Source organism: Pseudophryne corroboree, chromosome 1, assembly GCF_028390025.1.
Source record: "Pseudophryne corroboree isolate aPseCor3 chromosome 1, aPseCor3.hap2, whole genome shotgun sequence".
Taxonomy (NCBI): domain Eukaryota; kingdom Metazoa; phylum Chordata; class Amphibia; order Anura; family Myobatrachidae; genus Pseudophryne; species Pseudophryne corroboree.
The window spans coordinates 248,811,024-248,833,856 of NC_086444.1; the positions used below are offsets into that span (position 1 = coordinate 248,811,024).

At 47.7% G+C, this 22,833-nt stretch overlaps 1 protein-coding gene across 1 annotated transcript in view; it reads left to right on the plus strand.

Annotated features, from left to right (window-relative positions):
- HSD17B4 (hydroxysteroid 17-beta dehydrogenase 4) overlaps positions 1 to 22,833 on the plus strand; it is a 566,121-nt gene that overhangs the window by 138,051 nt on the left and 405,237 nt on the right. The window contains exon 3 of the mRNA XM_063964187.1: positions 10,617 to 10,724. Coding sequence (XP_063820257.1) covers positions 10,617 to 10,724 — 108 coding nt within the window. The remainder of the gene's footprint in view (positions 1 to 10,616; positions 10,725 to 22,833) is intronic.

Genomic DNA, 22,833 nt, shown 5'->3' on the forward strand with positions numbered 1-22,833 from the left:
CTGTACATCCCACCAGGTTGGTTTAATACCTAGTAGATAAGTTCCAGATAATTTAAGGAGAATAATAGATCTAATCCATGTAGCCAGAACTTTGTGGGCTCCACAGCAACATTTTAAAAGGGCCCCTGTCCCAATGCTTCTAGAGAGACACCTCTCCGCAGCAGTTGATAGTTTTATGCCCCATAATAGTGCCCTAGTTCATTTTCTGAACCATAGTAGTTAGTGCGTTATTTAATACTATGCCCCATAGTAGTGCCCTACATTTTATGAACCATAGTAGTGCCCTAGATTACGTTATATCACATTATAGGCATGTCAGTGCACATTATGCAACACATTACCCCAAGTCACATTATGACATAGTGTCACCAGTTCATATTATGTCACATTCAGTGTCGGATTGGGGCATGAAGGGCCCACCAGGGGAATGCAGTGATAGGGGCCCATATTTAGGGGTATGGCCAACCTACAAAGGGGGTGTGGCCAGCCTCCACATAGGCTTGAAATACACAATTGTCTTGTACAGTGTAACGCAACATATCTACCATGTATAATACAAGTGCACAGTCTGGAGCCGGGTGTAGTATGTTGTTATGCCAGCGGGCGGGATCCCGGCAGCCAGCATACCTTCTTGCACTCGCCACGCTACTTATTCTCCCTCCAGGGTGGTCGTGGACCCCCAAGAGGGAGAATAGTTGTCAGTATGCCGTGTGTCGGGATTCCGTCACCGGTATATTGAGCGCCGGTACACCAACAGCCGGCATACTGAATACCACCCTCTGGAACCTGATCCCTAAAGGAAGGAGTGGGCCCTAGGGCAGTGAGGCCCACCGGAGGTTTCCCCTGTACCCCTGTGGGCCAGTCTGACCCTGGTCATATTACATTGCTGCCCCCAGTACAAACTGTGTGACCATTTTACAGTGCCTTCACTTCATATTGTGCCACATTACAGTCCCCCCAAGTCAAATTATGTAACATTATAATGCCCTCCAATTCACTTCATACCACGTTAGAAAGAGCAGGTTGAGGGGCATAACTAGATACATTGTAGGCTTCAAGGCAAAAGTTTGTAAGGGCCCCTATGTATCTACTAATGTTGAAAAATTTATATAACACATGCAATTTTAACAGGGCAGATGGGCCGCTCTTAGCTCTGGGTCCCATAGCAGCTGCACACCCTACACCTGTGGTAGCTACGCCCTTGCATGTAGCCAACCATAGATACCTCCCAGCCCTTGTGGTTGCTCTTGACGCTGAAAAGCCTTCTGCCCTTATGCACAGCCACAGTTACTGGGATTTGGCTTACAGATGTATGTAGAGTATTATGGCTATAATGCATAATACCCCTGACCACCACTTTGCAAAAAACGTGTACCCCAGGACTAATATCTAAACGTTTGAACCACATGTGTCAGTCATTTAACTTTTATACCGAATTCTCTAACCTTCCTTTCCTGTTAGTTGTTTTTGGGTTGTCACTATTTTGATTTAGTTTTTTTATTGCTATGTCAAATCTACTTGAACTCACGTACTTCTGCTTCTGAATACTGTTTGTTCCCATATACAAATGTGTCACTATACATCTAGCCTCAATTCGCTATGCAGAGCGAGACGCCTGGCATGAGTGAGGTTTTCTCAAATCTGAAATTGTGTAAGCCTTGCTGCAGGGATGTACACATTTCTACTAATAATTTCCACTAATGTACTGTCCCAATCTCAATGCAAGAAGTTTTTGTATTTGCTGGAACTTACTATATGATTACACAATTAATTTTACTTGTACGCCATTTTTGCCAATCCCTGTGTGACCCCCCTTTCACACAGAGAAGCAAATTACCGGGTGAAGCAGTTCTGCCTGGTAATTTACAGATCAATACGGGTATTTCTTCTGTGTGAAAGGGTAAACCCAGATTGAAATTCCTGACTCTGGTAAATTCCTGGGTCGAATTCCTGGGAATTTCAACCCGGGTTGACCCTTTCACACAGAAAAAGGACACGTGTTTATCGGAAAATTACTGCGTATAACTTCTTAACCCGGTAATTTGACTTTCTGTATAAAAGGGGTATAAGTGACTTTTTAGCACCCAGTTTGCAAAAGTAGTGTTTTACAGAATGGTAATGTAATCACCTCTACCACACAGCAAAGCATTTCTCTAAAACTGTGACTGTAGAATGCAATTTCCCCCTCACTCCCTCTTGGAGTGAGGAGTACTGTATGTGTAATTGTCAGACCAAAAATAAGCCTCAGTCAAGAGATGATGACTCATGATTGGTTCTCCTACTCGCGCTCTCTGCTGCCATTTTATGTTGGCAAATTAAATTAATTTGCTGGTTCTATATTACATCAACATGCGAGTCCTTTTGCAGAAGTATCTCTCTTCCACTGTATCTTCATATAGTAATCTTGCCGCATTAAACTGGAATTCTGTTTCTCCTTCACCTGCTCTGTACCTCGCTGTGAACACCTTAACCATGCTTGCCTGCTTTTGAAAAAGCATTTCAGGGAGATGTGAAAGTAGCACCTAGAAGCAAGGGCATGTACTGCTACATCTGAGAGGCACGTCATAAAAATTACATCCAAATGTAAATGAGCCCCAAAGTTAGTAAGACCTAATTGTTGAAGAAAAGACACTGATATTTTTCAAGATTTGTTTGTGTATTGTGTTTTACAAGAGGTTCAATATACTGTAAGTGGCCACAAGAAACGTTATTTAAAATGCATGTAGCCATAGGGACCATTGTGCCTTATAATTATATGCAGGGAAATGGCACTGATGATTCAATATGAATGTATGTTTCTCCGATTTCTCTTTTTCCCCCAAGAATTTAACAACTGCATAATTGGAATAAAGTGTTATCAGGGAGATTGCTGGATTATTCAGGGAGCCAGGGAGATTGCTGCTATTTCAGGGAGTTTCCTGCAGAATGCAGCACGGTAGGCAACCATAGGGTTGATTCAGGTTGGATCACTAATCGCGATCCAGAAATTGCTAAAAGTACGCAGAAAATGCGAGCACCTCTGCCTGTTAATCCGGCAGAGACGTTGGTGGGGTGGGGGTGGCAATGCTCCGTTTCCTAGACGGAGCGTTGCTGGGTCGGAGCCGACGAAATGGGGGCAGCATTATACAGACGGGGGGCATGAAGTCACATGCAACCGCTGTGATCAGAAAGATGGTGGCGGGCCTCCTGCGGGTGCAGCCAAGTTGCGCCGGCAGGAGGCTACCCTGATTTCTACAGTGAAGCACAAATTGCAATGCGATCGCAATTTGTGCTTCATCAAGGGGGGAGGAAGCGGCGGTCAGCATGCTGGACGGCATTGCCCTGCGATGGGCGGCCCCCAGCATGCGATCTCATGCATTGCAATTTCTACTAGTTAGCAGAATTTGCAATCCACCACTTGGAATTCAATTTTCCCCTAAGTACTGTAGATTAGCCTATTAAGATCCATATTGTAAAAAAAAGTTGCATGATGCAGTTAAGTTGCAAAGTCTGTGACATGCCACATGGGGCTATTTCGTGCAATTTGAAGATAGCTGTATGTGGACATTTGTAAGGGACAGCTCATAGTAACAATAATAAACAAAATCTTGCTAAAGCTAGCAGCCTTGTTTATGCTAATGAAGAACGGAACATGTTCATTCCGTCCTTCATTAACCCCTTTGGTGGTACGCACGGAAATCTTCCGGGCTAGCCAGCGCTGACAGGACTGGCTAGCCCAGAAGATTTCCGTGCATACTACCTGTTGAGTCCCTGGGGACAGCCGTGCAGTGTGCATGGCGCCCCGGGTATCGGCATACTCCATTATGGAGTTTAGCCCACCCTCCCGGACTCCTATTGGCCGCATGGTGGGCTTAGCTGTAAAATGGTTTTCTCTTACGTCCTAGAGGATGCTGGGGACTCCGTAAGGACCGTGGGGTATAGACTGGCTCCTCAGGAGACATGGGCACTCTAAAGACTTTAGATGGGTGTGCACTGGCTCCTCCCTCTATGCCCCTCCTCCAGACCTTAGTTAGATCCTGTGCCCAGAGGAGACTGGATGCACTGCAGGGGAGCTCTACTGAGTTTCTCTGAAAAGACTTTTGTTAGGTTTTTTATTTTCAGGGAGCATTGCTGGCAACAGGCTGCCTGCATCGTGGGACTGAGGGGAGAGAAGCAGACCTACTTAAATGATAGGCTCTGCTTCTTAGGCTACTGGACACCATTAGCTCCAGAGGGTCGGAACGCAGGTCTCACCCTCGCCGTTCGTCCTGGAGCTGCGCCGCCGTCCTCCTCACAGAGCCGGAAGATAGAAGCCGAGTGAGTATGAGAAGACAGAAGACTTCAAAGGCGGCAGAAGACTTCAGATCTTCTATGAGGTAACGCGCAGCGGTAACGCTGCGCGCCATTGCTCCCACATTAACACACACACTGGCGGCACTGTATGGGTGCAGGGCGCAGGGGGGGTGCCCTGGGCAGCAATTATTAAACCTCTAGGGACACTGGCATAGTTATATACTGCGGTGACAGTATATTACATAAAACCCCCGCCAGTATAAAGATTTGAGTGGGATCGAAGCCCGCCGGTGAGGGGGCGGAGCTTGATTCCTCAGCACTAACCAGCGCCTCTTTCTCCACAGCACGCTGCAGAGAAGCTGGCTCCCTGGACTCTCCCCTGCTGAACACAGTACAGAGGGCAAAAAAGAGGGGGGGGGGGGCACATTTATTTGGCACAGTGAGTATATTTTGATGAAAGCGCTGTACCGACTGGGATTTTATTCCAGTGTCCGGTGGCGCTTGGTGTGTGTTGGCATACTCTCTCTCTGTCTCTCCTAAGGGCCTTATTGGGGGACTGTTTATATATATATATATATATATATATATATATATATATATATATATATATATATATATATACCTGAGTGTGTGGGGGTGTCGGTACGTGTGTGTCGGCATGTCTGAAGCGGAAGGCTCATCTAAGGAGGAGGTTGAGCAGATGATTGTGGTGTCTCCGTCGGCGACGCCGACACCTGATTGGTTGGATATGTGGAATGTATTAAATGCAAATGTGTCTTTATTACATAAGAGATTGGACAAAGCAGAGTCCAGGGAAGTAACAGGGAGTCAATCCATGGCTTTGGCTGTGTCACAGGGCCCTTCAGGGTCTCGGAAACGTCCACTGTCCCACGTAGAAGACACTGATACCGACACGGATTCTGACTCCAGTGTCCATTACGATGATGCGAGGTTACACCCAAGGGTAGCCAAAAGTATTCATTATATGATTATTGCTATAAAAGATGTTTTGCATATCACAGATGACCCCTCTGTCCCTGACACGAGGGTATGCATGTTTAAGGAAAAGAAACCTGAGGTAACCGTCTCATGTGCTGAATGCCTTATTTGAAAAGGCTTGGGAGACTCCAGACAAGAAACTGCAGATTCCCAAGAGAATTCTTATGGCGTACCCTTTCCCCGCGTAGGACAGGGTACGGTGGGAATAGGGTGGACAAGGCTTTAACGCGCTTGTCCAAAAAGGTGGAGCTACCATCTCCAGACACGGCAGCCCTCAAGGATCCTGCTGATCGCAGACAGACTACCTTAAAATCAATTTATACACATACGGGGGCCTTGCTCAGACCGGCGGTAGCGTCGGCATGGGTATGTAGCGCAGTAGCAGCGTGGGCAGATATCTTGTCATCTGACATTGACACCCTAGATAGGGATACCATTTTATTGACCTTGGGTCACATTAAAGACGCAGCCTTTTATATGAGAGACGCTGCGAGAGACGTTGGGCTGTTAGGTTCAAGAGCCAACGCCATGGCTGTTTCTGCTAGACGAGCCCTGTGGTCCCGCCAATGGATGGGGGATGCTGATTCAAAGAGACATATGGAAGTTTTACCTTACAAGGGTGAAGTCTTATTTGGGGAGGGTCTAGAGGACCTGGTTTCCACGGCTACCGCGGGTAAATCCTCATTTTTGCCTTATGTTCCCCCACAGCAAAAGAAAACACCACAATATCAGATGTAGTCCTTTCGGTTGCATAAGTCCAGAAGAGGTCGGGGCTCTTCCTTCCTCGCCAGAGGTAAGGGTAGAGGGAAAAGAACGCCTGCGAAGGCTAGTTCCCAGGAGCAGAAGTCCTCCCCGGCTTCTACTAAATCCACCACATGACGCTGGGGCTCCGCTGAGGGAGTCCGCGCCGGTGGGGGCACGTCTTCGACTCTTCAGCCAGGTCTGGGTTCTGTCAGACGTGGATCCTTGGGCGATGGAAATTATATCCCAAGGCTACAAACTGGAATTCGAAGAGGTGCCCCCTCGCCGATTTTTCAAGTCGGCCTTGCCAGCTTCTCCCTCAGAGAGGGAAATAGTTTTAGCTGCAATTCAAAAGCTGTATCAACAGCAAGTGTTTATCAGGGTTCCCCTAATCCAACAGGGAAAAGGGTACTATTCAACCCTGTTTGTGGTCCCGAAACCGGATGGCTCGGTCAGACTCATTCTGAATCTAAAATCCCTAAACCTGTACTTAAAAAAGTTCAAATTCAAGATGGAATCGCTCCAGGCAGTGATCTCCAGCCTGGAAGGGGGGGATTTTATGGTGTCACTAGACATAAAGGATGCATACCTTCATGTCCCCATATATCCCCCTCATCAGGCGTACCTGAGATTCGCTGTACAGGACTGTCATTGCCAGTTTCAGACGTTGCCGTTTGGGATTTCCACGGCCCCGAGGATTTTCACAAAGGTAATGGTGGAAATGATGGTGTCACAATTATCCCGTACTTGGACGATCTCCTGGTAAAAGCGAGATCGAGAAATCAATTGATGAAAAGCGTCTCGCTCTCCTTGACGGTGCTGCAGCAGCACGGCTGGATTCTAAATCTGTCAAAGTCGCAGTTGATTCCAACGACTCTGCTATCTTTCTTAGGCATGATTCTGGACACGGAACAGAAGAGGGTTTTTCTTCCAGTGGAAAAAGCCCAGGAACTCCAGAACATGGTCAGAGTCCTGCTATAACCAAAAAGAGTGTCAGTCCATCAATGCACTTGAGTACTGGGAAAAATGGTGGCGGCCTACGAGGTCATCCCCTTCGGCAGGTTCCATGCGAGGACATTTCAGTGGGACCTTCTGGACAAGTTGTCGGGGTTCCATCTACAAATACATCAGAAGATTAGCCTATCCCCAAGGGCCAGGGTGTCTCTCCTGTGGTGGCTGCAGAGTGCTCACCTTCTCGAGGGTCGCAGATTCGGTATTCAAGACTGGATTCTGGTGACCACGTATGCGAGCCTCCGAGGATGGGGAGCAGTCACAACAAGGAAGAAATTTTCAGGGACTATGGTCAAGCCAGGAGGCGTGTCTACACATCAACATACTGGAATTGAGGGCCATATACAACGGCCTACGACAAGCGGAGTATCTTCTTCGCGACCTACCGGTTCTGATTCAATCGGACAACGTCACAGCCGTGGCTCATGTAAACCACCAAGGCGGGTCAAGGAGCAGAGTGGCAATGGCGGAAGCCACCAGGATTCTTCGCTGGGCGGAAAATCACGTAAGCGCGCTGTCAGCTGTCTTCATTCCGGGAGTGGACAACTGGGAAGCAGACTTCCTCAGCAGACACGATCTCCATCCAGGAGAGTGGGGACATCCTCAAATAGACATGATGGCGTCACGCCTCAACAAGAAGCTTCAGAGGTATTGTGCCAGGTCAAGGGACCCTCAGGCAGTAGCGGTGGACACCCTGGTGACACCATGGGTGTTTCAGTCGGTCTATGTGTTCCCTCCTCTTCCGCACATCTCAAAAATATTGAGAATCATAAGACGAAAAAGTGTGCAGACAATACTCATTGTTCCAGATTGGCCTCGAAGGGCCTGGTATTCAGATCTTCAGGAAATGCTCACAGAAGATCCGTGGCCTCTTCCTCTCAGGGAGGACCTGTTGCAGCAGGGGCCCTGCATGTTCCAAGACTTACCGCGGTTACGTTTAATGGCATGGCGGTTGAACACCAAATCCTAGCTGGGAAAGGTATTCCGGAGGAAGTCATCCCATCTCTGATAAAGGCTAGGAAGGAGGTGACGGCGAAACATTATCACCGTATCTGGAGGAAGTATGTATCTTGGTGTGAAGCCAGGAATGCTCCTATGGAAGATTTCCGCTGGGCCGTTTTTTCCACTTTCTACAGACGGGAGTGGATATGGGCCTAAAGTTAGGCTCCATTAAAGTACGGATTTCGGCCCTATCAATTTTCTTTCAGAAGGACTTGGCTTCTCTCCCAGAAGTCCAGACTTTTGTAAATGGAGTGCTGCACATCCAGCCTCCTTTTGTGTCCCCATTGGCACCATGGGACCTTAACATGGTTTTACGGTTCCTAAAATCCCACTGGTTTGAACCTCTTCAAACGGTTGACTTAAAATTTCTCACTTGGAAAGTGGTCATGTTGTTGGCCTTGGCGTCTGCAAGGCGGGTGTCCGAATTGGCGGCTTTATCTCACAAAAGCCCCTATCTGATTTTCCATGTGGATAGAGCAGAGTTGAGGACTCGTCTTCAATTTTTGCCTAAGGTGGTTTCATATGAACCAACCTGTTGGGGTACCTGTGGCTACGGGTGACTTGGAGGATTCCAAGTCCCTTGATGTAGTCTGGGCCTTAAAAATTTATGTAGCCAGGACGGCTCGGATTAGGAAAACAGAGGCACTGTTTGTCCTGTATGCTGCCAACAAGGTTGGCGCTCCTGCTTCTAAGCAGACTATTGCTCGCTGGATCTGTAACACAATTCAGCAGGCTCATTCTGCGGCTGGATTGCCGTTACCAAATTCGGTAAAGGCCCATTCCACTAGGAAGGTGGGCTCTTCTTGGGCGGCTGCCCGAGGCGCCTCGGCATTACAGCTGTGCCGAGCAGCTACTTGGTCGGGTTCAAACACTTTTGCAAAATTCTACAAGTTTGATACCCAGGCTGATGAGGACCTCATGTTTGCTCAATCGGTGCTGCAGAGTCATCCGCACTCTCCCGCCCGGTCTGGAGCTTTGGTATAATCCCCATGGTCCTCACGGAGTCCCCAGCATCCTCTAGGGACGTAAGAGAAAATAAGATTTTAAACCTACCGATAAATCTTTTTCTCCTAGTCCGTAGAGGATGCTGGGCGCCCGTCTCAGTTCGGACATTTTTCTGCAAGGCTTGTATATAGTTATTGCTTACATAAGGGTTATGTTACAGTTAATATCAGTCTTTGGCTGATGCTGTTTTGTTTCATACTGTTAACTGGTTGCGTATGTTCCATGTTATACGGTGTGGATGATGTGGGCTGGTATGAATCTTGCCCTTAGATTAACAAAAATCCTTTCCTCGTACTGTCCGTCTCCTCTGGGCACAGTTCTTTAACTGAGGTCTGGAGGAGGGGCATAGAGGGAGGAGCCAGTGCACACCCATCTAAAGTCTTTAGAGGGCCGATGTCTCTTGCGGAGCCCGTCTATACCCCATGGTCCTTACGGAGTCCCCAGCATCCTCTACGGACTAGGAGAAAAAGATTTACCAGTAGGTTTAAAATCGTATTTATGCTCATTCCCGGTCGCCACGGGTGTCGCCAGGTGAATACCTCACCCTGCCCTGGCCCCCCTGCATTTCCCCCCCTCCCCTTAGCTCCCACTTCAATTTAAACCCCTCCCCAGGGCATGTTTTTAAATTGAACACCTGCCACTGAAGGGGTTAAACATGTTCTAATGTGTACAGGAAATCCCAACTCAAGGGCTTCCCTTCCGATGTTGGAATGAATTCCCGTCACTCCAGTGTGTACCCAGCCTAAGAAACACAAAACAAACCGCAACAAAAAAATCTTGACACTATTTACTTTGTTTGTTTTTATATCAGTATATGGTTTAATGCATAAAAGTAAAAAAATACTTATAAGAGGAGAAAATGCACAATGGGAAATGGTAGAATGTTGTATGTGAGAGGTTTGTGTGCCGCACTAGTTTTCCTTAGGTTAGTGATAGCCCTGGTTCATAATGAAACAAGTAGTGTATTTCTGTAGGCTGTCAAGTGGCTTTCCCACTTTGTCTATGGGATACAGATGTGTCCTCTTACATCCTTACTGCAGTCACTAAACAGCCCTTGAAGTTGTGCCATGCCGTGGCGGGATACTGTAGTGACGAGCGTCTTTTTTTGGCGTTTTTTTTCCGGTGAAATGCGTTTGCTGCATACGAAATGTTTGTTACAATGTTTTCCATGAAAACTCTGTAGCAAAGCATTATGTATGCAAATACAGTCGCAGTCTCACACAGAATATAGGCATGCTGCGTATCATTTTAATTGGCAGAAGCTGCTTGTGCATCCTATCACATTACTTTGTGTCTAAGACACATGGGAAAACTGCAAAACAAAACGCTTGGCACTACTGAGTCACACAGCACTCGCGCGTTATGTGTAATGGGACTTGCAGCGCACGGAGCAAGGATGTAAGAGGACACATCTGCATCTGTCGTCCCTGTAAAATGCTCTTTTTAGTGTTGCCAGAACTGTCCGACATTATGTGCTCATAACTTTGGCTCAATTTTTACTGAATTTTACATATTTGTTTTACTTTTGCTTATATCTTCTCTATTTATGCTTTAAAATAATGTTCTGTTTTTTAATGGTTACACAGTAAATGATCTGGGAGGTGACATCAAAGGAGATGGAAAAAGTTCATCAGCTGCAGATAAGGTTGTTGAAGAAATCCGAGCCAAAGGAGGGAAAGCAGTTGCCAATTATGGTAAGAAAGCCAGTCTATCCATCTGTCTAATGCTCTGTCATTCGCTTCATGTGTATTGGAGCTTGCAGAAAGGTAATGCCGCAATGCCACCCCCATAATGCTACTTTGCCGCCCCCCCCCCCCCCCCCCCTCCCACCGGGACTTACGCGATTGCAATCTAAGTCCACGCGCATGTGCAGAGGTACGGAAATCGACAATTACCAATTTCCTCAATTAGTGTACAGTGCTGATTCGGCGCCTCTATCCATAAGACTAACAATGTGACTAAGCAAGGAATAATCATGTTCTACATACAATACAGTGATCTATGATATACATGACAAACAACAATGTCCTAACAGGGCTGTGGTCAGAACTTTGTGGGCCCCATAGCAACATTTTGAAGGGGCCCCTGTCCAAATGCTTCTAGAGAGTCACCTCTCTGCAGCAATGGTTAATTTTCTTCCTCATAATAGTGCCCTAGTACATTTTCTGAACCATAGTAGTGCCTTTGTTAATGTTATGCCACATAGTAGTGCCCTAGTGTATTTTCTGAACCATACTAGTGCCCGAGTTCACGTTATGTCAAATTGTAGGTTTGCCAGTCCACTTTTTGCAGCACAGTACCCCCAATTCACATTATGACATACTGCACATTTCATATTATGCCATGTTACAGTTCCGCAGTTTATATTATGTAACATTATAATGCCCCCCAGTTAATTTTATACTACATTACAATGACAGGTCCAGAAGCATAACTAGACATATTGTAGGCCGCAAGCCAAAAGTTTGTAAGGCCCCTACAGTATGTACCATGCAATGGTGAAAAATGCATATAACACATGGTACTGTAACTTTGACAGGGAAGGTGGGCCCTATAGCACCTGCAGTCTTTGCACCGATTGTTGCTTTGCCCTTGACAGTATGACATGATTTTTTCTTTTAGCGACGTTGTCAATCTTCTATATAGACAGCAATTGCTGCATACACACTGCTCGATATAGTAAACGCTATTGCTCAGTAGGGGGAAAATGAGCAATATTGTTTATTATATCACTAAGTGTTTATGCACCTTTAGTGCAAGATCTGGCACCAGTAGTAAATATCTGTTGTGCATAAAGCAAAGCTGAGTAAGGACACATCTGTTCATGAATGCTCAGCTACAAAGTTATATGAGCAAGAAATGCATAGTCTATTTTGTATCAATCAAACTTTTATGTGAAGAACACGTTTATAATCTCCTAGCACAGACTATGAAATGTATAACCATTACTTATTTCTTTGCCTGTTCTATGACTCGTTTTATACTTTAGTCACCAGTATGTTTTTCATATTGCAATTATTTATCTACCTGGGGTACTGGCTTATCAGAGTTTTTTAGCCACACATTATTAAGGATCCTTTTGTATTCGCTTTTCATAGTTCTTGCTATGACGATGTAAATGTATGTTTTTATTTTTTTTGACAGTTATAAAATAAACTTTGTCCATTTCTTGCTACTTTTTATTTTCTGTGAAGCGAGTCTGGCGATTGTGAATTTCTGCTCTTTTCACTGTCCGGTTAAAGCTGCATTATCACCTCCTGAAACCTTTATCTGATGTACAAACATACAGAATCGAATTGCAATGGCTGGATGAGCATGAACACCAGTAAGAAGGCATATATTCTGGTCACCACTTTTTAGCTTGTGATCAGTTTTCTTGTGGTTGGTCTTTCCAGTAAAATGTCTGTCTGCATGGAGCAACACCCAGGGCTCTGGTTAGGGTTCAAAGGTCTTATGAGTGCACAGTTTTAAGGGGACAAGACTTGCCTTATTATTGCTTATATTAGTCATTTAACAAGTACAATGGATTTTTTTTATCAAGGTAGAAAAGACCCTTAATTTTCTAATTGTGTATATACTGTATTTACTGCAAAACAATTAGTGAGACATTTTGATTACGCTTTGCAATTTCGCATAATGGGGGTTATTTAGGTCTGCTAGCAAACCAAAAAAGCACACTAATGGGCAAAACCATGTGCACTGCAGGTGGGGCAGATATAGTATGTGCAGAGAGAGTTAGATTTGGGTGGGTTATATTGTTTCTGTGCAGGGTAAATACTGGCTGCTTTATTTCTCTGACGTCCTAGTGGATGCTGGGAACTTCGTAAGGACCATGGGGAATAGACGGGCTCCGCAGGAGACTGGGCACTCTAAAGAAAAGATTAGGTACTATCTGGTGTGCACTGGCTCCTCCCTCTATGCCCCTCCTCCAGACCCCAGTTAGAATCTTTGCCCGGCCAGAGCTGGGTGCTCCTAGTGGGCTCTCCTGAGCTTACTAGTAAAGAAAGTATTTATTAGGTTTTTTATTTTCAGTGAGCTTCTGCTGGCAACAGACTCACTGCTACGTGGGACTAAGGGGAGAGAAGCAAACCTACCTGCTTGCAGCTAGCTTGTGCTTCTTAGGCTACTGGACACCATTAGCTCCAGAGGGTTCAAACACAGGCACCTGTCCTCGATCGTCCGTTCCCGGAGCCGCGCCGCCGTCCCCCTTGCAGAGCCAGAAGAACAGAAGCTAGAAGACGACGAAATCGGCGGCTGAGGACTCCTGTCTTCATTAAGGTAGCGCACAGCACCGCAGCTGTGCGCCATTGCTCCCAGCACACTTACACACTCCGGTCACTGTAGGGTGCAGGGCGCTGGGGGGGGGGGGGGCGCCCTGGGCAGCAATTGAAGTACCTTTGGCATAAAAATACATATATACAGTCTAGCACTGTATATATGTAAAACCCCCCGCCATTATTTTACACTGAAAGCGGGACAGAAGCCCGCCACTGAGGGGGCGGGGCCTTCTTCCTCAGCACACCAGCGCCATTTTTTCTTCACAGCTCCGCTGGAAGCAGCTCCCCAGGCTCTCCCCTGCAGTATCCAGGTACAAGACGGGTTAAAAAGAGAGGGGGGGCACATAAATTTAGGCGCAAAGAATACAAAAAAAGCAGCTATTGGGTATATGACTTATTAGCAGTGAAAATCCCTGTGTTATATAGCGCTGTGGTGTGTGCTGGCATACTCTCTCTCTGTCTCCCCAAAGGACTTTGTGGGGTTCTGTCCTCAGTCTGAGCATTCCCTGTGTGTGTGCGGTGTGTCGGTACGGCTGTGTCGACATGTTTGATGAGGAAGGTTACGTGGAGGCGGAGCAAGGGCAGATAAGTTTGGTATCGCCCCCGTCGGGGCCGACACCTGATTGGATGGATATGTGGAAGGTCTTAAATGACAATGTAAACTCCTTACATAAAAGGTTTGATGACGCTGCGGCCTTGGGACAGCCGGGGTCTCAGCCCGCGCCTGCCCAGGCGACTCAGAAACCGTCAGGGGCTTATAAACGCCCTCTATCTCAGATGGTTGACACAGATGCCGACACGGAGTCCGACTCAAGTGTCGACGATGATGAGGCACATTTACAGTCTAAAATGACCAAGGCCATCCGATACATGATTATTGCAATGAAAGATGTATTACACATTTCTGAGAGTAACCCGGTTAATACCAAGAGGGTTTATATGTTTGGGGAGAAAAAGCAGCCAGTGACTTTTTCCCCATCTGATGAATTAAATGAATTGTGTGAAGAAGCGTGGAGTTCCCCTGATAAGAAATTAGTGATTTCTAAGAGGTTACTGATGGCGTACCCTTTCCCGCCAACGGACAGGTTACGTTGGGAAACATCCCCTAGGGTGGACAAGGCGCTGACACGCTTATCTTAAAAGGTGGCCCTGCCGTCTCATGATACGGCCGCCCTAAAGGAGCCTGCGGATAGAAAGCAGGAAGCTATCCTGAAGTCAGTGTATACACACTCTGGTACTCTACTGAGACCTGCTATTGCTTCAGCCTGGATGTGTAGTGCTGTAGCAGCGTGGACAGATACTCTGTTAGACGACATAGATTCCCTCGACAGAGATACTGTTTTGCTAACCCTGGGCCATATCAAAGACGTCGTCTTATATATGCGAGATGCTCAGAGGGACATTTGCCTGCTGGGCTCTAGAATTAATGCTATGTCCATTTCTGCCAGGAGGGTCTTATGGACTCGGCAATGGACAGGAGATGCTGATTCTAAAAAACACATGGAGGTTTTGCCTTATAAGGGTGAGGAATTGTTTGGGGACGGTCTGTCTGACCTCGTGTCTACAGTGACAGCTGGAAAGTCCACTTTCTTGCCTCAGGTTTCCTCACAGCCTAAGAAAGCACCGTATTATCAAATGCAGTCCTTTCGTTCCCAAAAAGGCAAGAGGGTCAGAGGTGTATCCTTTCTTGCCAGAGGCAGGGGTAGAGGTAAGAAGCTGCACCATGCAGCCAGTTCCCAGGAACAAAAGTCCTCCCCTGCTTCCACTAAGTCCACCGCATGACGTTGGGGCTCCACAGGCGGAGCCAGGTGCGGTGGGGGCGCGTCTCCGAAACTTCAGCAGCCAGTGGGTTCGCTCACAGGTGGATCTCTGGGCTATACAAATTGTATCTCAGGGATACAAGCTGGAGTTCGAAGCGACTCCCCCCCGCCGTTACCTCAAATCAGCCTTGCCAGCTTACTCCCACAAGGGAGGTAGTACTGGCGGCAATTCACAAGCTGTACCTCCAGCATATGATTGTCAGAGTCCCCCTCCTTCAACAGGGAAGGGGTTACTGTTCCACAATGTTTGTGGTACCGAAACCGGACGGTTCGGTGAGACCCATTCTGAATTTAAAGTCCTTGAACACTTATATAAAGAAATTCAAGTTCAAAATGGAATCGCTCAGAGCGGTTATTGCAAGCCTGGAAGAGGGGGATTTTATGGTGTCGCTGGACATCAAAGATGCTTACTTGCATGTCCCCATTTACCCACCTCACCAGGAGTACCTCAGATTTGTGGTACAGGACTGTCATTACCAGTTCCAGACGTTGCCGTTTGGCCTGTCCACGGCACCGAGAATATTTACCAAGATAATGGCCGAAATGATGATACTCCTTTGGCAGAAGGGAGTTATAATTATTCTGTACTTGGACGATCTCCTCATAAAGGCGAGGTCCAGGGAGCAGTTGTTGATCAGCGTAGCACTCTCTCAGGAAGTGTTGCAACAGCACTGCTGGATTCTGAATGTTCCAAAGTCGCAGCTGATTCCTACGATGCGTCTGCTTTTCCTGGGCATGATTCTGGACACAGAACAGAAGAAGGTGTTTCTCCCGGTGGAGAAGGCCCAGGAATTAGCATCTCTGGTCAGGGACTTCCTGAAAACAAAACAGGTATCGGTGCATCACTGCACGCGAGTCCTGGGAAAGATGGTGACTTCCTACGAAGCCATTCCCTTCGGCAGGTTCCATGCGAGGATCTTTCAGTGGGATCTGTTGGACAAGTGGTGCGGATCGCATCTTCAGATGCATCGGCTGATCACCCTGTCCCCAAGGGCCAGGGTGTCTCTTCTGTGGTGGCTGCAGAGTGCTCACCTTCTCGAGGGCCGCAGGTTCGGCATACAGGACTGGGTCCTGGTGACCACGGATGCAAGCCTCCGAGGATGGGGGGCAGTCACTCAGGGAAGAAACTTCCAAGGGCTGTGGTCAAGTCTGGAGACTTCTCTACACATAAATATACTGGAATTAAGGGCCATTTACAACGCCCTGAGTCAAGCAGAGCCCCTGCTTCGAAACCGGCCAGTGCTGATTCAGTCAGACAACATCACGGCGGTCACCCGTGTAAACCGCCAGGGCGGCACAAGAAGCAGGATGGCAATGGCGGAAGCCACAAAGATTCTTCGATGGGCGGAGAATCACGTGCAAGCACTGTCAGCAGTGTTCATTCCGGGAGTGGACAACTGGGAAGCAGACTTCCTCGGCAGACACGACCTCCACCCGGGAGAGTGGGGACTTCATCAAGAAGTCTTCCAACTGATTGTAAACCGATGGGAACTGCCACAGGTGGACATGATGGCGTCCCGCCTCAACAAAAAGCTAAAAAGATATTGCGCCAGGTCAAGGGACCCTCAGGCGATAGCTGTGGACGCCCTAGTGACACCGTGGGTGTGACACCGTGGGTGTACCAGTCGGTATATGTGTTTCCTCCTCTTCCTCTCATACCAAAAGTACTGAGAATAGTAAGAAAGAGAGGAATAAGAACAATACTCATTGTTTTCCGGACTGGCCAAGAAGGACTTGGTACCCGGACTGCAAGAAATGCGCACAGAGGACCCATGGCCTCTGCCTCTCAGACAGGACCTGCTGCAACAAGGGCCCTGTCTGTTCCAAGACTTACCGCGGCTGCGTTTGACGGCATGGCGGTTGAACGCTGAATCCTAGCGGAAAAAGGCATTCCGGATGAAGTTATTCCTACGCTGATAAAGGCTAGGAAAGACGTGACAGCAAAGCATTATCACCGTATATGGCGAAAATATGTTGCTTGGTGTGAGGCCAGGAAGGCCCCTACAGAGGAATTCCAACTGGGTCGTTTCCTGCACTTCCTACAGTCAGGGGTGACTATGGGCCTAAAATTGGGGTCCATAAAGGTCCAGATTTCGGCCCTATCCATTTTCTTTCAAAAAGAACTGGCTTCACTGCTTGAGGTTCAGACATTTGTTAAGGGAGTGCTGCATATTCAGCCCCCTTTTGTGCCACCAGTGGCACCCTGGGATCTTAACGTTGTGTTGGATTTCCTGAAATCCCACTGGTTTGAGCCACTTAAGACCGTGGAACTGAAGTATCTCACGTGGAAAGTGGTCATGCTGTTGGCCTTAGCATCGGCTAGGCGTGTGTCGGAATTGGCGGCTTTGTCATGTAAAAGCCCATATCTGATCTTCCATACGGACAGGGCAGAATTGAGGACTCGTCCCCAATTTCTCCCAAAGGTGGTGTCCTCGTTTCACTTGAACCAACCTATTGTGGTGCCTGCAGCTACTCGGGACTTGGAGGACTCCAAGTTGCTGGACGTAGTCAGGGCTTTTAAAATGTGTTTCCAGAACGGCTGGAGTCAGGAAGACTGACTCGCTGTTTATCCTGCATACACCCAACAAGCTGGGTGCTCCTGCTTCAAAGCAAACTATTGCTCGCTGGATCTGTAGCACGATTCAGCTGGCTCATTCTGCGGCTGGATTGCCGCATCCAAAATCAGTAAAAGCCCATTCCACAAGGAAGGTGGGCTCTTCTTGGGCGGCTGCCCGAGGGGTCTCGGCTTTACAGCTTTGCCGAGCGGCTACTTGGTCGGGTTCAAACACCTTTGCAAAGTTCTACAAGTTTGATACCCTGGCTGAGGAGGACCTTGTGTTTGCTCATTCGGTGCTGCAGAGTCATCCGCACTCGCCCGTTTGGGAGCTTTGGTATAATCCCCATGGTCCTTACGGAGTTCCCAGCATCCACTAGGACGTCAGAGAAAATAAGATTTTACTCACCGGTAATTATATTTCTCGTAGTCCGTAGTGGATGCTGGGCGCCCGTCCCAAGTGCGGACTTTCTGTAATACGTGTATATAGTTATTGCTTAACTAAAGGTTATTGTTCTGAGCCATCCGTTGAGTGAGGCTCAGTTGTTGTTCATACTGTTAACTGGGTAAGGTATCACAAGTTGTACGGTGTGATTGGTGTGGCTGGTATGAGTCTTACCCTGGATTCAAAATTTCCTTTCCTTGTAATGTCAGCTCTTCCAGGCACAGTTTCCCTAACTGAGGTCTGGAGGAGGAGCATAGAGGGAGGAGCCAGTACACACCAGATAGTACCTAATCTTTTCTTTAGAGTGCCCAGTCTCCTGCGGAGCCCGTCTATTCCCCATGGTCCTTACGGAGTTCCCAGCATCCACTACGGACTACGAGAAATAGAATTACCGGTGAGTAAATTCTTATTTTTAACACTGCAGTTTAGATTTGAGTTTGAACACACCACACCCAAATCTACCTCTCTCTGTTGTTACATCTGCCCCACCTGCAGTGCACATGGTTTTGCCCATTAGTGTGCTTTTTTGGTTTGCTAACAAACCTGAATAGGTCTCATGTTTGCAACTTTTATCTTTCTATAATTTTGCTATTGGATATTCATTTGGGGAGGTTTGGGATGGTGTAGTTAGTGTTGTCCTTGTCCCAAAACACTTTCTGTGAATACATGGAAGTCTGTTTTGTACTGTATGTCAAATGATTGCATTGGTGCTAAATACATGTTCTCTTACGTCCTAGAGGATGCTGGGGACTCCGTAAGGACCATGGGGATAGACGGGCTCCGCAGGAGACATGGGCACTTTAAGAAAGACTTTAGGAATGGGTGTGCACTGGCTCCTTCCTCTATGCCCCTCCTCCAGACCTCAGTTTACTACTGTGCCCAGAGGAGACTGGGTGCATTACTGGGAGCTCTCCTGAGTTTCCTGTCAGAAAGTATATTTGTTCGGTTTTTTATGTTCAGGGAGCCTGCTGGCAACAGACTCCCTGCATCGAGGGACTGAGGAGAGAGAAGCAGACCTACTTCTGTGAGTTTCAAGGCTCTGCTTCTTAGGCTACTGGACACCATTAGCTCCATAGGGATCGGTACGCAGGCCTCACCCTCGCCGTCCGTCCCAGAGCCGCGCCGCCGTCTTCCTCACAGAGCCGGAAGGTAGAAGCCGGGTGAGTATGAGAAGAAAAGAAGACTTCAGAGGCGGCAGAAGACTTCATGATCTTCACTGAGGTAACGCAGGGGGGGGGGGGGGGGGGGGGGGCGGGCTCCCTGGGCAGCATATAAACCTCTTTCTGGCAAAAATATATATATATACAGCTGGGCACTGTATATATAAAGAGCCCCCGCCAGTTCTTAGTATACTTGAGTGGGACAGATGCCCGCCGCCTAGGGGGCGGGGCTTCTCCCTCAGCACTCACCAGCGTCATTTTCTCCACAGCACAGCGCTGAGAGGAAGCTCCCCGGACTCTCCCCTGCTTATTCCACGGTGAAAGAGGGTTTTGAAGAAGGGGGGGCACATAATTTGGCGCATATATATATATATATATATATATATATATGTACAAACAGCGCTACTGGGTAAACATATATTTATATAGTGTTTTTTCCTGGGTCATATAGCGCTGGGTGTGTGCTGGCATACTCTCTCTCTGTCTCTCCAAAGGGCCTTGTGGGGGAACGGTCTTCAGATAAGAGGATTCCCTGAGTGTGTGGTGTGTCGGTACGCGTGTGTCGACATGTCTGAGGTAGAAGGCTTTCAGGGGGAGGAGGAGGAGAAAATGTATGTGGTGTCTCCGTCGACAACGCCGATACCTGACTGGATGGATATGTAGAATGTTTTAAGTGCTAATGTAAATTTATTGCACAAAAGATTAGACAAAGCTGAAGCTAGGGAACAGCCAGGGAGTCAACCCATGTTTGTCCCTATGTCGCAAGGACCTTCGGGGTCTCAAAAGCGCCCACTATCCCAAATAGTAGACACAGATACCGACACGGATTCTGACTCCAGTGTCGACTACGATGATGCAAAGTTACAGCCAAAATTGGCTAAATGTATTCGATATATGATTATAGCAATAAAATATGTTTTGCATATCACAGAGGAACCCCCTGTCCCTGACACGAGGGTACACATGTATAAGGGAAAGAAACCTGAGGTAACCTTTCCCCCCTCACATGAGTTAAACGAATTATGTGAAAGAGCGTGGGAATCTCCAGACAAAAAACTGCAGATTCCCAAAAGGATTCTTATGGCATATCCTTTCCCGCCAACGGACAGGATACGGTGGGAATCCTCCCCATTGACACTCTTATCCAAAAAGGTAGCGCTGCCATCCCAAGATACGGCTACCCTCAGGGATCCTGTTGACCGCAAGCAGGAGGTTACCTTGAAGTCCATTTACACACATTCTGGTACCTTACTCAGACCGGCGATTGCGTCGGCCTGGGTTTGTAGCGCTGTAGCAGCATGGACAGATACCTTATCAGCGGAAATTGAGACCCTAGATAAGGATACCATTTTATTGACCCTAGGGCATATAAAAATGCTGTCTTATATATGAGAGATGCTCAAAGAGACCTTAGTCTACTGGGTTCTAGAATCAACGCTATGTCGATTTCTGCTAGACGAGTCCTATGGACCCGGCAATGGACAGGTGATGCCGACTCAAAGAGGCATATGGAGGTTTTACCTTACAAGGGCGAGGAATTGTTTGGGGAAGGTGTCTCGGACCTGGTCTCCACAGCTACAGCTGGTAAATAAAATTTTTTGCCTTATATTCCCTCACAGCCTAAGAAAGCGCCACATTATCAAATGCAGTCCTTTTGATCACAAAGAAACAAGAAAGCACGAGGTGCATCCTTTCTTGCCAGAGGTAAGGGCAGAGGAAAAAAGTTGCACAACACAGCTAGTTCCCAGGAACAGAAGTCCTCCACGGCCTCTACAAAATCCACCGCATGACGCTGGGGCTCCGCTTCAGGAGTCCGCCCCAGTGGGGGCACGTCTTCGAGTTTTCAGCCACATCTGGGTTCACTCACAGGTGGATCCCTGGGCAATAGAAATTGTTTCCCAGGGTTACAAGCTGGAATTCGAAGAGGTGCCTCTTCGCCGGTTTTTCAAATCGGCCCTACCAGCTTCTCCCCGGAAAGTGAGATAGTGTTAAATGCAATTCACAAATTGTATCTTCAACAGGTGGTGGTCAAGGTTCCCCTGCTTCAACAAGGGATGGGATATTACTCAACCCTGTTTGTAGTCCCGAAACCGGACGGTTCGGTCAGACCCATTTTAAATTTAAAATCCCTGAACCTATACTTGAAAAGGTTCAAGTTCAAGATGGAATCGCTAAGAGCGGTCATCGCCAGCCTGGAAGGGGGGGATTTTATGGTATCTCTGGACATAAAGGATGCATACCTTCATGTTCCCATTTATCCACCTCATCAGGCGTACCTGAGATTTGCGGTACAGGATTGTCATTACCAATTTCAGACGTTGCCGTTTGGGCTTTCCACGGCCCGAGGATTTTCACCAAGGTGATGGCGGAAATGATGGTGCTCCTGCGCAAGCAAGGTGTCACAATTATCCCATACTTGGATGATCTCCTCATAAAAGCGAGATCAAGAGAGCAATTGCTGAACAGCGTCTCACTTTCACTGAAGGTGTTACAGCAACACGGCTGGATTCTCAATATCCCGAAGTCGCAGTTGGTTCCTACGACTCGTCTGACCTTCTTGGGCATGATTCTGGATACAGACCAGAAAAGCGTTTATCTTCCGATAGAAAAAGCTCAGGAACTCATGACTCTGGTCAGGAACCTATTGAAGCCAAAACAGGTGTCAGTGCATCACTGCACTCGAGTCCTGGGAAAGATGGTGGCATCATACGAAGCCATTCCCTTCGGCAGGTTCCATGCGAGTACTTTCCAATGGGACCTACTGGACAAGTGGTCCATGTCACATCTACAAATTCATCAGTTGATCACCCTGTCCCCCAGAGCCAGGGTATCTCTCCTGTGGTGGCTGCAGAGTGCTCACCTTCTAGAAGGCTGCAGGTTCGGCATTCAGGGCTGGATCCTGGTGACCACGGACGCGAGCCTCCGAGGTTGGGGAGCAGTCACACAGGGAAGAAACTTCCAAGGTCTTTGGTCCAGTCAAGAGACTTGTCTTCACATCAACATACTGGAACTGAGGGCCATATACAACGCCCTACGTCAAGCGGAGACCTTACTTTGCGACCAACCAGTTCTGATCCAGTCAGACAACATCACCGCAGTGGCACATGTAAACCGCCAAGGCGGCACAAGGAGCAGAGTGGCAATGGCGGAAGCCGCCAGGATTCTTTGCTGGGCGGAAAATCATGTAAGCGCACTGTCAGCAGTGTTCATTCCGGGAGTGGACAACTGGGAAGCAGACTTCCTCAGCAGACACGACCTGCATCCAGGAGAGTGGGGACTTCATCAGGAAGTCTTCGCACAGATTGCAAGTCCGTGGGGACTGCCCCAGATAGACATGATGGCATCCCGCCTCAACAAAAAGCTACAGATGTATTGTGCCAGATCAAAAGACCCTCAGGCGGTAGCTGTAGACGCCCTAGTGACACCGTGGGTGTTCCAGTCGGTCTATGTGTTTCCTCCTCTTCCTCTCATACCCAAGGTGTTGAGAATAATAAGAAAAAGAGGAGTGAGAACAATTCTCATTGTTCCAGATTGGCCACGAAGGACC